The sequence below is a fragment of the Lottia gigantea genome, assembly GCF_000327385.1.
Source record: "Lottia gigantea unplaced genomic scaffold LOTGIsca_4, whole genome shotgun sequence".
Classification (NCBI taxonomy): domain Eukaryota; kingdom Metazoa; phylum Mollusca; class Gastropoda; family Lottiidae; genus Lottia; species Lottia gigantea.
The window spans coordinates 2,195,982-2,213,695 of NW_008709379.1; the positions used below are offsets into that span (position 1 = coordinate 2,195,982).

At 30.6% G+C, this 17,714-nt stretch overlaps 1 protein-coding gene across 1 annotated transcript; it reads left to right on the forward strand.

Annotated features, from left to right (window-relative positions):
* The first annotated feature begins 30 nt into the window (after positions 1-30).
* LOTGIDRAFT_182533 (hypothetical protein) lies at positions 31-16,579 on the forward strand. Its single transcript, XM_009059698.1, has 11 exons — positions 31-164; positions 1,091-1,223; positions 7,292-7,384; positions 8,943-9,019; positions 9,762-9,840; positions 10,177-10,693; positions 10,972-11,069; positions 11,500-11,621; positions 14,629-14,862; positions 15,142-15,235; positions 15,662-16,579. The coding sequence occupies exons 1-11, from the start codon at positions 55-57 to the stop codon at positions 15,926-15,928; spliced, it is 1,824 nt and encodes a 607-aa protein (XP_009057946.1). The 5' UTR covers positions 31-54; the 3' UTR covers positions 15,929-16,579.
* Positions 16,580-17,714: the final 1,135 nt, after the last annotated feature.

Consider the following 17,714-nt stretch of genomic DNA (forward strand, 5'->3'; position numbering starts at 1 on the left):
AATTTATCTTTTTAATTTTCTGATTTTTCTAGGTATGGTAAATTTCACCGTGCCATGTCCTCATCACAGAATTCCCTGTCGGGAAATACCAACTCTCAACCCCCAATGTCTCAGGATACTTTTGATTTTCTATGGAAAACACTGGGGGATGCTACCAACCATGGGTAAGTCTTGATTCTGAATATACATTTTTGTCAGACTTAAAGGGATAATAAATAGGTTTTCTAAATCAAATTGTGTTTAGGGACTGGGAATACTGATGGCATCAATTTGCATCTTTCCAAGTTTCATTAAACACTTATTAGTTTAGTGTAGACCTCTTTACAATCCCTTTTTATACACACACATTATAATGTGGTCGTATCTTGTCGTTGTCCCTGTCCAACGGTCTGTCCGTCAGGGATTTGATCCTTTGTATCATTTCAACCCAGTTCAGTGTGTAACAAGTGCATGGAAAACATCTTTTCATTGAGATATTACTGTAGATCTTGGACATTGACTCAATCGAATTAGAGTAGGGTGAGCTGTTCGTTTTTACTGCTGTAAAAGATGAATAAAACCATTTCTTTCATGAAAATATTAATGAAATTTGTGATAAAAAATAAAGCTTTACTCTCATGCATTCGGGTAGATGCAAGGGAGATAATTCTACAGTAGACAGCTTGCTATTTCATTGATTAAACTTTACTTATTTTCTTTAAGCTACTGTACTCTTTAGCATACATCTTTTTAAAAAGTATTAGTGGATATTGGTTTGATGATGAATGATAGTTTATGAATGATAACAAAGCATAAGCTTAATTTGATTTTGGATTAGAACTTTCACAAAATCAGATAATCTTAAAGGACAATAATAAAGAAATTTCATGTAAATAAAAATGATATTGTAGTTCTTCAAAAACAAATGAAAGTATGGATGAATAAAAGGAAAATGATGTCCTACGGGCAAAAAATGTTATTTTGAAATTTATGTTTTTGGAAATTATCTGTGATAAGATATTGTTTGTAAGCAAGGAAAATTAAAAACAGGAAAACCAAATAATGGCTCAGTTTATAAGAGATTATCATCGAAACAACCTTTATTTTTCAGAGATTTCACACAGATTATGACTCGTGATGTGGATTACCATTATGGCAGTAACGATGATGAAGGGACATCACTCCAAATGGACCATTTCAGTATTAATCGCAACCCCGAACATCCCATTACAGCTGACATGATGGTAAGTCATGAATTTTTGTTTGATTCAAGGTACTATTTTTCACTTTATCTTCTGGTAAATAAAAAATAACCGTAAGGGATTGTATAGATTCCAATTTTCAATCAGACGTCTGTGGTTTCTGTAATTATACTAACTTTATTAATCGCATAATATGCTGGATCACATAAGGCCCTTGTGATTTGTGACATAAAACTTTTCTGGAGAAACACTGGTCATTTGTTTTTTTTGTGATCTACCTATAAAGAAGAATCAAGACTTGTGAACCCATGAACTCTGCATCAGTTTCTGCCGAGCTGATAATGGTCATTGGTTTCATCCTCTATAAGTTACATTAGTCTCATCTACCATTGAAATTGTACTTGTACTTTGTGAACCTCTAATCTCTAAATACCTTTATAAATTATAAAATGAACTAAGGTTTGCAATCTTAATTGATCTTAATTCTATCTATAGCTAATCATCAGTTGTAATAATCATTCATCCCATAAGTTCTTTAGTATTGATCAGTTTCTTTCACCATCCCAGATAGATCTGATGTTGACAATATTTCTAGGTTATAATGGTTTTTTTATGGGTAATCTACTCTGCAGAAGTAAAAACAATTTTTCAGAATTTTATTCATCTAATTTTTTCAAAGTACGTTAATTTTTTCTGAGCTAAAATTAAAAATATTCTGTTAGCCAAAAAAAAAAAATAACTGGAGGAAATGTGTATTTTTATACTTGGATTATTTGAAAAACTGGGATATTATTGAAATTCCGATTCCTACGACTTTATTTGACTTCTTTATAATATGTTAATTTTGCTCCCAGCAAACAGTTTACGGCCTTTCCCAACAGAGTTTTGATCTCTGTACAAGCTTTTTAATTGCATATATGACAGGATGACTTAAAGAAAAAGGATTTCTTATTTATATGGTAGTAACATGGTTTGTTCAAAATTTGTTTTGTTCAAATTAGTTGGTACAGAAAATTGTAATTTGTTTTGCTGTCTAATGGCTTTGTGGGTTACCCGTACTTTTGAAGTTTGAATTTAAATGTGAAATGCTTTTTATTCCATGATTTCTCAATAAAAATTTGTCTTGGGTCATCAGACGTGTTGTTAATGTTGACATAATCTCTAGACCAGTTTTCTAAGTTAAATATTTTATCAATTGACCCCTTGGGGAGCCATGTTACTTTTCATTTCATTGATAAGAATACAGATTATTTTCTTACAATAGAATAGATCCAACATATTGTTTTCATAAACACTTTTTTAGTCAATTTTCTAGTAGAGAATATTGAAAGTGAGTTTGAGAGTGTGTCATACTTTGACCTGATCTATATTTGAGTGGTTAATACTACTTCAAAGAAAATTTATTTTGTCATAGTTCATTTCTTTGTGATAAATAATTAATAACAGTTGATTGATATGGGAATATAGCCAGTAGAATATAAAATAACTTCCTTATAAAATATTAGTTTGACCCCTAGGGTCTACCAGATCATTATGCCTATAATCTTTACATTGTCAATAGATAGTCTCAATAAGCCACAGAGCCATTGATCAAGTGATCTCTTACAATAAAAGTAGCGTGGTTTGTCACCATGGAGACAAAATTGATTACCTGTAGCTCTACCATTGACTCAACATATCCCATAATCCATTGTAATCTGGTATAGTGTGATATACTATAGTAGTGTATATCCATATATGGGACATTATCATAATAAATATACTTATATTAATAAACATTAGGTCAAAGGTAGATATCAGCCTGCCTACACTTGATGACAAGACTGTACATGTTTCAATTGATTTGCCGCGAGTTTCATGATTGGACACGACATAACTTCAGTTGTGCCAGAAAATTTCTTGATTAATTTCTTGTAAAATGGTTGAGGATGAAACTTAAAATTCTCAGAGTTGTAGAAAATTGTTGATAATTTTTCTTGTGTTGTTATCAAATTCCGTCCAAAATGATTAAAGTGGAAAGAACTGGCTTTACGACCTATAGGGTAAGTCAATATTCATGTGTCTGCTTGTTATGATGGTTGTCAAGGAATTTCATCCCAAACAACATGTCTGACAGAGTCTTCAAAGTTTTAAATTTTGATACATTGGATAGTTTTATTTTAATAATAAAATTTAAGAGCAAAATTTTACCTTTTTTTCTGTAAAACGTTTGAAAAAACTTTGATAGAATCTTATATATAAAGAAATGACACCAATATTGGTTGTAGTATGTAATACAATGAATTATTCCATCTTGAATAATCAAAGAGTCCTTCTAATTAAAATATCCAGATTCCTGAAATGAATAATAAATGTACAAGACTTATTCACATTTTCATCAAGATCTCTCTCTGGAAGTTCATTTATCACATTATACTCATCAAAGTCAATTGTGTTTGAATTTCGGTCTCTGGTTTTGAAAGTATGAAATATATTCCTAAGGTATTATTTTGCATGCTTTCTTCACCTTATCTGTATTACTTATAGTAAGTTTAGGAGTGATTATAAAAATTTCATTGAATTAGCGCCAACTATGCTTTGTACAATATTTGTCAATGTGCCAAATAAATCAAATTTATTATTTTAGAATTTTACTAGTACCGGTAATTTGACTGTGCAGTAATTTGTGTTGGATTTCATACATTAAAACCATGAAATATATTATTCATGTAATATTCTTTCTGAATCTAACTGTTTACAGACAATTACATTAAAAGGTTGGATGAAATTTTGGAAAAATAAGTAAAAGTTTCATACATTAGGTAAATGTGACAGTTCTATATATAGAGCTTACGACAGCTTTATAAATGTTAAAATTTACTTAGTGTTTTCAATCATTTCAAGGTCATTAAGTGCTGTAAAGATAAGGCCCGGCTCAACTTTAAAATTTACTTTCAGCTTAATCCAGTTGTAAGCTTACTATTTTCAATGACTCAATGCTTAATGAGTTTCAAAATTCAGTATAAAAAAAAACTGACAATAACCGCCAAATTCAATAGCCCCACAGTAATCAAATATTCTACTGAAATATCATTCTTTATGCAAGGGATTAAAGTTTCCTGTGAATCAAAATATATTCTGACAATTTTTGAGTTCTGATCATCCAGTATTAGTATATAGATATTGATGAAATCCACTAATTGTAATTAAACTAATTAGAAATTGTAATTAAATCAGATGATGATGATGATGTGTTGAGTTAATTAACTGATTACATGGTAATGAATTATGTTGTTATTTGAACACCTGGGTCCCTTTGAAAATCTTAAGAGGGTGGGTGGGAGAGAATAATGATGTTTTATGAACAGTAATTAGTACCTTAGCTTAAATATACAGGACTATAGGACTTTCGTGCTGGTCATGACACAATCCAACTAACTGACTCTCAAAACCATTCCAATAACAGGAAAAAATTGAAAAGAGATCAAATCTTGGATTTTACTTCCTTCATTCAAATTTTTTATGGAAGCAAATTGATCGTCTCATCAGTGTGTCTGCTACACAGCCAATATATAACAGTTGATAGTTCTATGACAAGATTTAGACTGAACTAATAGACTGATACATTCTTCTTGGATGACTCTAGGAACTGGAATTGTGAAATCCTGCAAATGAATCACATATTAGTACAACTAAACTATTCCATAAGTTACCTGAAATGTGTCATTTCTGATTAATGGCATTTTCATTATTAATAAATCAATATTCCTGATAATGGAACCAGTTTACATCAGGCTTGACAATTCCATTGAATCCTAGAATGCTCAATATAGTATCAGTACTGATAATAAGCTTTATCTTAAAAACATTTCATTCTTTCACTGAAAGAGCATCTGCAAATCATACCTGATAAAACGGTGATAAGATTCTTTCCAGCTTGACAATTCCATTGTATTGTGGGATAATCAATAATATACAATGATAGTACTGACAATAAGCTTTTAATACTTAAAAAGAAAAACTTTTGATTTTTTCAGACTTAACAATTCCAACTTAATCTAACTCATCAAGTAAACGGTATTGGAGTCAACATGAATGATTTTGTCTTAAAAAGATTTCAAAATTAATTGGAAAATTGCTGTCTACTTATTCTTCCGTAAAAATTGTCTTAAAGCTTATTCTAACATTGTGAATAATGTATAAAATTTAGAGATAATGGATGACAAATCTCAAAACAGTATGAGTTCCTGCTGTTAATGAAATAACGAAATTCTGTCATTCCACATCAGCCATGATTTTTTCAGATATTGGTGAAAATATACAAAACAATGAAATACGCTTACAGTTTATAGAAAAAACATGTGGGATCATTAAAATATATTGCTACTATGATAATTCATAATTTGAAAAGCAAATGTTCTTTTGCGATTTATGTGTGGTTTTTCGTTGGATTTTAGGCAATAATATTAGCAGTTCTTCATTAGTTTCCAATCCACTTTAAGCTTTATTGACAGTTATCTAACAAGTAACATTATATTTGTCACAGTTCTCAAGCTGGGCTTTATACTTTACTTGTTTAGAGTGTGGCATAATCACCTAATCTGATTATACTGTAATAGCTTGATAGTTATCCCCCTTGACAGTTTGATCGTGCAGACAACTTGAAAGTTGTTTGGCTAATCTTAATTTGTTGATAAGTAGATTGTATAATGTGCCGGTAAATTAACGCGGGGACAGGAGGCAGGGATTGATTTACGCATAAATTATCACCCAATTAGAGAGCATTGTTTGAAGACTTCAGCTTCTCACCTTTTAGAGAATTAACTTTAAGACTAAGTGTGGCGACTTAAACATCATAGAGAACTCTTAATTTTGTGAGGAAACTACTAAATAGGTGCTTAATTTAGGTGTGAAAAGTGGATGAGGCTTTGTTATAAAGTGTCAGGGAGGAAACTGGGCCAAGAAAATCTGCTCGTTTATTTCTTATTTGACATAACCTGAAGAATTGTGCTTGAAAAATTTGAGTTTGGAACAATTATTAACCTCTTGGTTTTGATATTTGATATATCAGTATTTTATCTGATTTTTTACAAGAAATTGGGCAGGGCACTGTTAATTGTGGTTGTTGTACGATGGACATTATGTTAATTAAATTGCAAAACCAAGTATTTTGTTTGCTTTGAATCAAGGACTGAAGAGTAGCAATAAAGAGCAATATTTGAACTAGCAAATAGATGTTACATTGATATTTATTGGAAAATTAAATTGATGGCTTTGACCTTATGTGATATCGTGTATTCTTTATTGGCAAATTTCTAACTATCTAGAGTGAGGAAGTTCATCGAAACTAGGGTTGGACCATAGTAAGGTTTCTTCTTAGCAGGAAAAATTGATATAAAATCATTTTATTGGAATATCACTAATGATAGAAGTATACATTTACTTAACATGTATATATAGAATTGACGACAAAATGTTTCCATGGACAAATAAATGGTATTTGCAGACTATAAATGTTTCATAAAAAATTTTAATTTGGATCCAAAGTGATTTTAGAGACAGAAAACAAGTGACATATTGGTGTGAAAGATATGGGATCAAGTTACCTGTAATTTTTGGTTGACATGTCCAGACCATATGGTTGATGATTATTGTAGAAATAATATTAGTCTGAATTATTGATTATCTATTAGAAAAGATTTCATGGCAGTCATCTGAACAGTTCCACATGGAAGGATAAGATAATTCAATTCTTAACAAGTTGTGTTGGAATTCATTTAGTTCTTGAATTTTATTGAATGCATGACTTTGTTTAACTTGGATTGGATATGTTTTAAGGACAGAATAAGCTAGAAAATGTTCACCTTTATTGATGATCAGTTTGTAGAAATTGTGGTATGTTCATTCTGATATGATATCAATTCATTGTTAAATTTGTCTATAGTACCGTTTCACACTGAATTCAAAAATTAGATTTTACCAAAAATATTTTAGAAGCACAACTAAGCAATATTTAGGTGTACATAGTAAAATTTGAAAAAGACTTAAACATTTAAGATCTATCAATGATAGAAAACAGTTCATATGTTCATATTGTATTTATGTTTTGAATATTATATTATATTTTTTAGTTGAATCCAATACTGGGTCAGGCAAGTAGTGGTATGTCCCCTGATTCTCAGACTAATATCATCGGCAGTACAGCTTCCAGTCCATACACAGATGTAAGTATCAACGTTTTTTTTTTTTTTATACCTTTATCACATTTTTCCTAAATTGCTAATATTGTTCATTATCAGTGAAAAAATTTGAAAAGTGTATATGATTGAAGGTTAAATATTTCATACTGGTGATTTTTATTGGACTGCGGAATATTCTTTCCTTATTGGCTATCTACAGTTTGACGTAGGTTCAGGTTGACTAGACACCAACTCTAAGTCTGTTGGTAATTATACCTGATCTATAATTAATAGTTTGACAATCACAATAACTGTCAGAACTAAAACGAAAGTAAAAACCTAAAAATCAATTTTAGGTCAAAAAATCGATCAGTTATATTTGTTTCTTGTTTTTTGATGAATTTTGAGTCCGAAGATCAATATGTGGTATTGTTTAGGCTATATACGGAACGTTAATGGACTTTGTTAAGAAACGGTCAATTACAGCACTTCCTTTTTTGTCGAACACCTTTATTGATCAGCTGATATTATCAATGGAACATTGACAGAGTGCTAGAGGCTAGCAAACATTGTTACCAATCAACTAGAAAAACCATTGTCATCCTTGTACAAAAGAATTGCGTGACAATAGTAATTGGCTACATAATATTGGTCATGTTTGATTTGCCACTGGCATTAGGTTTTATTTCATGTATTTTATTTGTCACGTAGAATGAAACATTGGGGTATTAAAAAAAAAAAAAAGAATTTGACCAAATTTTGTTTCCTGGCTCTGTGACTGAGAAACACACCTCAAAATGCTAAAACTATGTTAATATTTAATGGTTTCTGTGGGTAGCATTGAAGAAGGTGTTGCACAAGGATTAGTTTTACTATGTAGAATCCTGGCAAGAATTCCACAGTGCACATTGCATGGTGTTTCCCCGCGTCAAAACCTGATAAGGAAAGTAGAATGTAATTCTCATTAAATTTCAACTTAATGTTGCTCAAAAGGCAGGGGATAATTTCAATGTGTCCAAATCAAGACAATAATGGTGTGTTGGTTGGTAGATGACAAGATAATGATGTCTTCCAGCTTTGAACTGATACCACAGACTATATTATGATTAATCTGAGTTTTATAGCTGATTGTCTATTGTCACCTTGACAGAAATTAATCATATTATATATAGATTAACTATAAATTGAGATTAACTTTATCATTAACTAGCTAATTGATTCTATAACGTCTGGATTTTATAGTTCCGCATTTACTTGATTAAATGAAAAATAATTGGAGAATAGTTTAAGAATGTTTGTAACAAAAAATTTAACATTATTATGTTGTACAGTTTGCGACACTCCTAAGAAAGCTAGCTAGCATATGTTTTCTGGAATTGGCTTTCAACATATCATTGAAAGTAGGGCCTACCAGTATATCTTTTACTAAGGTAGTCAGCAGTTTTGGTACTTATCTGATTAACTGCAAAGAACCTTTTTCTTATGACTAATACTTCAATATAAGACTTAAATTTCACATTTTATTTGTGTCTATGGAGCCTCAATTGAGTTTTACTAGCAATATAGACATATAAATTGATTTGATTTTATTGGATATTTTCAGTCAATCACCTCGCCTCCACCTTATTCACCAACCAGTAATAATAACATCACATCACCAGTACCTACAGTTCCATCCAAGTAAGTTGACTAACTTTCTCATGGCATCAGACATAGCTTTACAGGGCAACAATAAACATGATGAAAGTTTTAATGCAATTTTTCCAGGTGTTTCTCCTGTTCTCTTTTGGCAGATGATTGTATATATACTCTTCTTAAATTGGTAAATGCAGCTTATTAGTCAAATGTGCAACTTTAACCTTAATAATTATTTAATCAAAGATTATGTTTATTCTTCCCATTTTGTCTGTTTTGTGGGGAAAAAAGATATGTATTTTACCGATAATGTTATGGCCCAGTAATATTTTGAAATAATGATATGTCTGGCCCTTATCACATGATAAGATTTAAGTGGGTTGGGTATATATTATAGTTATCTCTGTATAAGATTTAACATTATTATTTGTCTATATAAGATTAGGAGGGACCTTAAATACACCATGAATATCTGATAACAATATTTATTGAATGGTTTCAATTTGTAGAAAGGGGACGTAACTTGTATTTCAATGCATAACAGCAACATGTATACATATTGGAATGCAATAATTTTTAATAGGTTTTAAAGAGATAAATAGAGCTTTTCAAAAAAAATTTATGTGTATCGTAGAAACTGATATTTGGCCCATTGCAATAATTCAAAGGTTTGAAGTAGATTTCAGCTGACATGAAAGTTATCTAGACAAGGTCTTGGTAGTTTTCCACACTACTACTGATACGAAGAGATTTTGAAAATTTGAAATTTTATTTGTGTATTTTTCAGCACAAACTATGCAGGGGAGTACGGTTTTGAGATTAGTTTTACTCAACCATCCAAGGAAACTAAATCAACCACATGGACAGTAAGTTTGAGATGAGTTTTTAGAAAAATTCCAGTGCAGACACTTTAAAAGTATTTTTCAAGGCACTCTGGATGGTTGGTCTATGGTAGTTTAGTGATGGTCGACAGGCAGTAATAATGCTTATGAAAATTTATGATAATACTTTTAAAACAAGTTCGTGAAGAGTTCACACTTTTGTTTTTGAGCAGTATCGGTGACAAAATGAAACTGCAGTTTATTCAAATATGGTACGTTAAACAGATTGTTAGAACATGATAACTGACCAATTTCTTACCCTATGCTAGTTGAAAGCCGTTAGTTACAAGACATCAAATAGTTTCTGTTTTTTTTTTCCAGTATTCTGAAATGTTAAAGAAATTATATGTTCGTATGGCTACAACATGTCCTGTTCGCTTCAAAACCTGTCATACACCTCCACAGGGCTGTGTTATTAAAGCTATGCCAATATTTATGAAACCTGAACATGTTCAAGAAATCGTCAAACGGTGCCCTAATCATGCCACTTCAAAGGAACATAATGAACATCATCCAGCACCAACTCATCTTGTACGCTGTGAACATAAAATGGCCAAGTATGCTGAAGATCCATATACCAATAGACAGTCAGTTATCATTCCTCATGAAACGCCTCAAGCTGGCTCTGAATGGGTCACTAATTTATTTCAATTTATGTGCCTTGGATCATGTGTTGGTGGTCCAAATCGTCGTCCAATCCAAATTGTGTTCAGTTTAGAAAAAGACAATCAGGTGCTAGGGAGAAGAGCTGTAGAAGTAAGAATCTGTGCTTGTCCTGGTCGAGATAGAAAGGCTGATGAGAAGGCTTCTATGCCTGTTAAACCAGTAAGCAAAAAAAGTAAGACAAGTTTATTAAAGAAACTAGATGCCTATAAGTTATACAGCTGACTGTTTGCTTAATACAAATTTCACTCTAAAAGGGTTTAAGGCCCTTGTTATTCAATAGATATAAAAGGTGTAAGACATATTCATGAAGATGTTCTTGATGTACTTGTCTGTACATATAACACAAACAATACTCAATAAATATATATATATTCAAATTTGCTTCTTTTCTGTACATATTGAACACAACTTCTCCAATTGATATTTATATTCAATCTTGCTAAATTACAGTGTCACAGAACAAAATAACATTTGGTGCTGAAATAACTAGTTTTGGTCCAGCTGTGAAGAAAAGAAAGATAGGAGATGAAGAGGTTTACACACTAATAGTAAGTAGTGCTCTAGTATACTAATTCAAATTATATAATGATGGACATTAGTATTTATGTCATACAAGAACAAAGTATTTTCAAGGTTTAAAAAAGTGCTCAAAAAATCAATAGTAGAGCCATCAAAAATATCAAAACAACTTTAAACTTGTTGTTAATTAGAGTATATAGTAAATATATGCTGTATATAGTAAAATAACCAATAAACCAAAATAATCTTGATAATTATATTAATATATCAGAGGCTCAATATACATTTCTTTACTAAAATCAATAATTATTGGTTTTTCAATGATTGAATATTAAAAATGATCGAATGATGTTTCAGAAGGAGCTGTAATATTTCTATATATCATACATATATGATGTAGAAACTATCTTGTATTGTGTAAGTCAAATTTCACATGATTTAAACTATTATTTTTTGTAGGTAAGAGGTCGTGAAAATTACGAAATTTTATGTAAGCTTCGTGATTCACTAGAGTTATCAGCAATGGCTCCCCAGACGCAGGTAGATGCTTTGAAACAGAATCAAGTTGACATCCACCGACAGTACGTATATCTTTTTATTTACACCTATAGATTTGAAAGTCTTGTGGCTTTTTTGAATGCTGAGTTGTGTGTCCAAATATCTGCTTGTCAAATTCCCAAAAGATTAAATGGAAGGGAAGGTTAAGGTCAGAGAATATTTTGAAATAAGGATATTTATAGTCTTTAAAAGCTATTGTTATTTATTGAGTGATTTTGTTTGTTTGTTTGCTGGTGGTTGCAGAGTTTATTTCGGTCTAGATTGTCTTCGTGCTTTGCTTTTAACTGCTTGGGCTAACTTTTCTTAAGGATCATTTTTCAGGGCTTCATATGGAATCCGAAATGTCATGAAATATTATTTTGTAAATTATGAAAACTAATCACTGTAAAACATGTGAATAAAAGCGAAAGAAAAACGATACACTCAAGCAGCCACCTGCAAATCAGTAAAAATAATCGGCAAATAATAAAAAATATAAAAATTGACTATTTGCAGATGGCAGGCTTTGAGTCAAGAATCCACCCAAAAGACAAAATTGATGAAAAAGAAAAAACTTGTTAGACCAGGAGGCAAATATATAAAGATTCACAGATGAAAAATTAGTTTATAGATATATTTTAATTTATTTGAGGCTGCCATATTGAATTAATATTCTCTCCTTGCGGATGAAGAAAAAAATATTTTTAGAAAATCATATTTTGGTCAAAATATTTTCTTTGTGTTATTGTATGATGCAATGAATTTATTGAACAAATTCTTAAAACATCTTTTCATTTCATGACATTTCTTTATTTTGTGTTGTTTTGTTTTTGATATTGTCTAAAGAAAAAAGGGAGGGGGGGGGGGGGAGGTGGGTATGTATAATGGATTTATTTTAGGTTGTCACCTTACCAGAAGTATAAAAGGGTAAAACTTTTCTATTGCTTTACTAAATCATTCCAGTTAAGAAATGTTGTTAAGACAAATTGCTTATTGATTGTTATTTTTAATGTGTTCATATTTTGACTTTGCAGATCAAATTTTTAAGATTGTATTGTTTGTTGGCTATAGTATTTTATTATTCAGTGCAAAATTCTTCCCCTTGAAGTTGATGAAAATAAGGGCTTAGGAAAATATTTTAGTTTTGTCATATATCGATAAGAATTCTCTTTTGCCAGTTTGGTATTCCGTCCAATATATATTTTTTAAGAGGAGAAAATTAGCCTTATGTTCAATCAGTTAGTTTAAAATTGTCTTGTTCATGATGGACAATCAAAAAACAATTTATATTGCATGCTGATATCATAGCTATCTGAAGCTGCCACATGGCAATTATTATTGGAAGCTCAATGAGATTTTAGAATTGTGTATTCGTTACTGTTCAAAAGCAAAATTTAGTGGTAAAAAATTTTAATAATAGGCAAACAGGCTAAATATTGTCATTGAATTTGTTTCCTCATGAACTCAAATGTTGGCTATTTATGTTATAATTAGATGTATATATATTACTTTTATTTATTGTACATTTTGTGTTCGAAAATGGCAGGTCCAAACATCATTTCTTTTTTTATAGTTGGCATAAATCGAATAAATGGATACAATGGTTCATTTTTAAGATTTTCCTTTTACTTTGATATAAAGTTAAATTAGTTTCTGGAGGTAGTTTTTTCTAGCATGATAACGACTAATTTTAAGAGTTTCATCAGGATATTTGGTTTGGAAATGGAGAGTAGTTAATTTAAATCGTTTCACAGTTTTTTGCCCAAATTTTTCGATAATTTCTCGTGAAATACATCAGAATTAAATTTAGACCATATAGATTTAAAGGCCATTTGAAAGTGCTATATTATTTATATTTATTCAGTATCTGTTGTCAAGTTTATTTATTATAATATTTATTCTCAATAATACAATGTTCATTATTTATCATTATTATTATTAGAAACATTTCAATAAATCATTCATATATCTTAATTTTTGTTATTAAACATAAACACATGTAATTTGGCATCTTGAAAGACTTCCATTGGGCCTAAAAAATATGTTGAATCATATATATATATATATATATATATATATATATAGTACAATATGAAACTGTATATTCTGTTTTAATATTTCATGAAGATCAAAACTATTCTAATTGTTTAATTTTAATAAGTGATAGGGCTGCAACGATCTGATACACTGAACGATACTCGTTTAACGATACGATTTATTGCGATAATTTAATGTTGATAATTTAATGTTGATTAAAAGGGAAAGAAAAAGAAAACTGATAATTAATAACATTTTAACACAAAAAAAAAGTCGGTCTGTGTTTTGTTGTTAGTAACGACGTCATAAATTGCGTATTTGAGAATGGATCATATATATTTTGGTTTTATAAAAACGTATTGAGCTGAAGAGTCTTAATTTCCAAGAGCTCTGTATCGAATGAATGATTTTATGACTATGCAAACACATATTACGTTGGAAAAAGAAAAAGTTTATATCAGATCCCATGCGTTTATCTTCCAATTGGCATATTAATATGTTCTCTTTTCATCGTGTATAACAAATTAATATGTGAAAAAGCAATTTTTTAACATTTGATCATGACACAATTTCTAAAATACGTGAGGATTCTGTGCTATTAGTCATTAAAGGGAAATCATTATATTTATGAGAATCGGGCGGATGTATCGCGATTATTTTCGATAAGAAGGAATGAATCGCGGTCCATCGATTCAACAGTGAATCGTTGCAGCCCTAATAACTGACAAAAGTTGTGACAGCTTTTCAAGCATTCCTCTAAATTAGATACTTTTTGTGGTACTAAAATCATGAATGTTATATACATACACTTGTCAAGATCTTGCCAGGGGAATTTCAAACAAGCAAGATTTGTCTTTTGCCTATATCTGAACCTGCACCCCATGTAGAAACTATGTAAAGATGTTTCTGCACATTAAACTTTGGACCTGTACATGGCAAAGAATCAAACTGAGCCTAGGTAAACCTCATAATAGATTGATAACATGTCAGTTTCTATTAATTTGAATTATTTAGGGTGACCCAAACCAGAATGGTATCTATACCAAGCCAAGAGAGATCTTCAACACCTCAGAACAATGAAAGACAGAGTTCTCTCCCTTTCAATACAACAACAGATCCTAACCAGGTGACCAGTTCTCAATTGAGTCAGGAATTTATGGATGAGGTATTAGGAGAACCTGTATTGGTAAAGGAAGAACCTGCTGGTAGAAATGGTGTGATGGCCATGTCAGATAACTCTATTGCTGGGTATGTATTGAAAAATTAACTATGAAATTTGGGGTATTGTTCACAAATTACTACCTGATCAAACAATGGATTTAGTCTAGCTAAGAGCATCACAGACTGAAAAATTGCAATTGGTCACCATTGGTCACCATTGGTCATGTTCTAGTGGATATGGTCTTAGACTCAATCAATTTGTTGATGGCAGTTTGTCAATATTTTGTGTTAGTGAAACAATTTGTTTTCAAATTTCGCAATTTTGATAATATTTCATGTAAAATAAGAGAAATATTTTATTAACAGATGGTTATCACAGTTGGGTCTAGTGGCTTATATTGATAACTTCCAACAACAAGGATATAATCATATGTTTCAACTAGAAGAATTTACCCTGGATGTAAGTAACACATATTTACATATTCTATATACTATGAATGTTATAATCAACTGTTTCAAATAGCCTTAGATATGTGAACTCTCTGAAATGAATGAACCTCTCTGAGTTATTGAGCCCAGTGGTACCGTGTTACAAGATTAAAATAAGTTAAATAAAATTTCTTTTTTCGAAAGAAGCCTTTTTCGAAAGAGCAAGGCTTCTTTGTTGAAGTAATACTATCAAATTTTATAACCCGGTTTCCACCTAATCCCAGTTGGCAAAGCATATAAAATGAGATAATATAGAAGGTTACTGTTGTGCTTTTACAAAAGTAGGCTAATGCCACTGTCATATACAAATGTCCTTCACATCACATTGAGAGTCATTTCTGGTTTCCTTTACTTTCTTTTTTTTATTATTTTTTTATTGAATTCATTTTTGTTTTAGGATCTTGAGCATATGAAGATTGGCACAAGTCATCGTAATAAAATCTGGAAGGCTCTAATTGAGTTCAGAAATAACCAAATGGCAGATGTAGGTTTACAACGAGACTTCAGCAGCGCCTCCACCGCCAGTATGAATTCACAAGCCAGTATCAGTCAAAACAGCACTTACTGCCCAGGAGGATTTGCTGTCACCAGATACACATTTAAACATACCATCTCCTTTCCCAGAGATGATGAAGAATCACTATCGAAGAAACCAAAAGTTTAAATTTTAGGTCGGTTTTTAACAAAGGTGCAAACTAGTTTGATGTATTTTTTAAGTTGCTATGAAATATAAGTGCATTGTAAATTTTAATGATAAATCATGCTCATGGAAATTCAAATCTCATTCCTAAACATTCCATAAAAAATTGCAATATGAAGATGCATTTGCAATTTTATTTTTTCCTTGCATAATGATATTCATATATAATGAATATATAAGGAATGTGTGTATTGAGCCTAAATCATGAGGCAATTATCATTTTAAAGAGATAATATTTAGAATTTGACTGCCAACTAGAAATGGTATTCTTGTGTTCATTTTTAACTTTTATGTTAAAGAGATGATGGTGTTCAAAGAAAAATAACTTGTGTTATTTTTACATAAAATCTCGTATTTCAAAATAGAAACAGACCAATGGGACAGTTGAAGAAAACAATATCCATAAGATAAGAAAAGATTGTAGGGTAGAAGGCGTTTCAGGGTTGAGTTATTGACCTACAGTAATACATGATGCCACTCTGCTGAGGATTCCCTACATTCAATTTGGCTGAAACATTCCCCATTGCTGTATCTATTTTGAGGAGAATCCTGGTCTTTTAAAGACAATGTCCGTCCAACCTTAGAAATGTTATCATTAGGTGATGTTGTTTGTTCGGTGATCTTGTCATTTTATTTTATCTGCAATATCTCTAGAAACTTGTGTTTGTTCTGAAATGGCTGATAGATAATAGAGGTCAATGGTAGAATTTTGTGAATTAGTATTGGATTTTTTCCCATTTATTTTAATTATGAAATACAGGAGTATAGAGTAAGATTAATTACTATTAAAGTTTGTGAGTTTATTGTAGATATATATAAAATGTTGTATGTAATAATAATTTAGAAAGAGTAATATATTATAGTTATTATAGAGTGAGAAATAATATATTTTACAATTTATGGCTGTTTAACGCTTTGTTCTAGAGCTGAAATTTGATTGACTATTTATATTTTGTACTTACTGTATGATATTCAATGGAAACTTGAAGACTCTTACAGTTATTTACCTATCAAGACTTGTCTAACCAATCCAAAACAACATATTGGCGAAACATAGGTAGCAGATAACTTTTCACACGAGGAAGTATATCAATCAATACTAGGCTAAAATACATTCCAGTTTTGGATCAAAATGGCAAAATTCTTAATATTTCTAATGTGTGTTTTGAGCAAAATAGACTTCTTTTTATTTTAACTGCCAAAACATATAAAAGGGCATAGTTGTTACCATGTTTTCAGTTTAACCCCGGAGCCAATAAGATTTTCTAGTAATAATAACTCTAATATGTAAGAAATAAAATGTGTTCAGAAAGTGTGCATTAACTATGTTATTTAATCATTAAATCACCACTATATATTTGATATCATCTATATGTGTTTTTGGTGCAGTGTGTTTGTATCATTCAATTATTCCATTATCTCATAAAATCATTATCACCTACAGGATAGGATAATTTATCTTTGTGTTAACCCTTTGAACACTAATTGTCAGATAAATTAAAGGGATTGTGAGGAAGTTTTTTATATTTTTTATGTATAACATAAATTCAAATATTCTCTGAGGCTTTGCAATTAAACTAGGCATTAAACTAGGCTACTTTCAAAAGTTAGATTTGTCAAAGAGACATCATAAAACACATAGTTTAAGTGGAATTGCAAGAACTACAGACTTTTGACTGAAAATTGGAATCGTGCAAATTAATTCCCAGATACACATAAAAAAATATACAATCCCTTTAACATCAAGTAG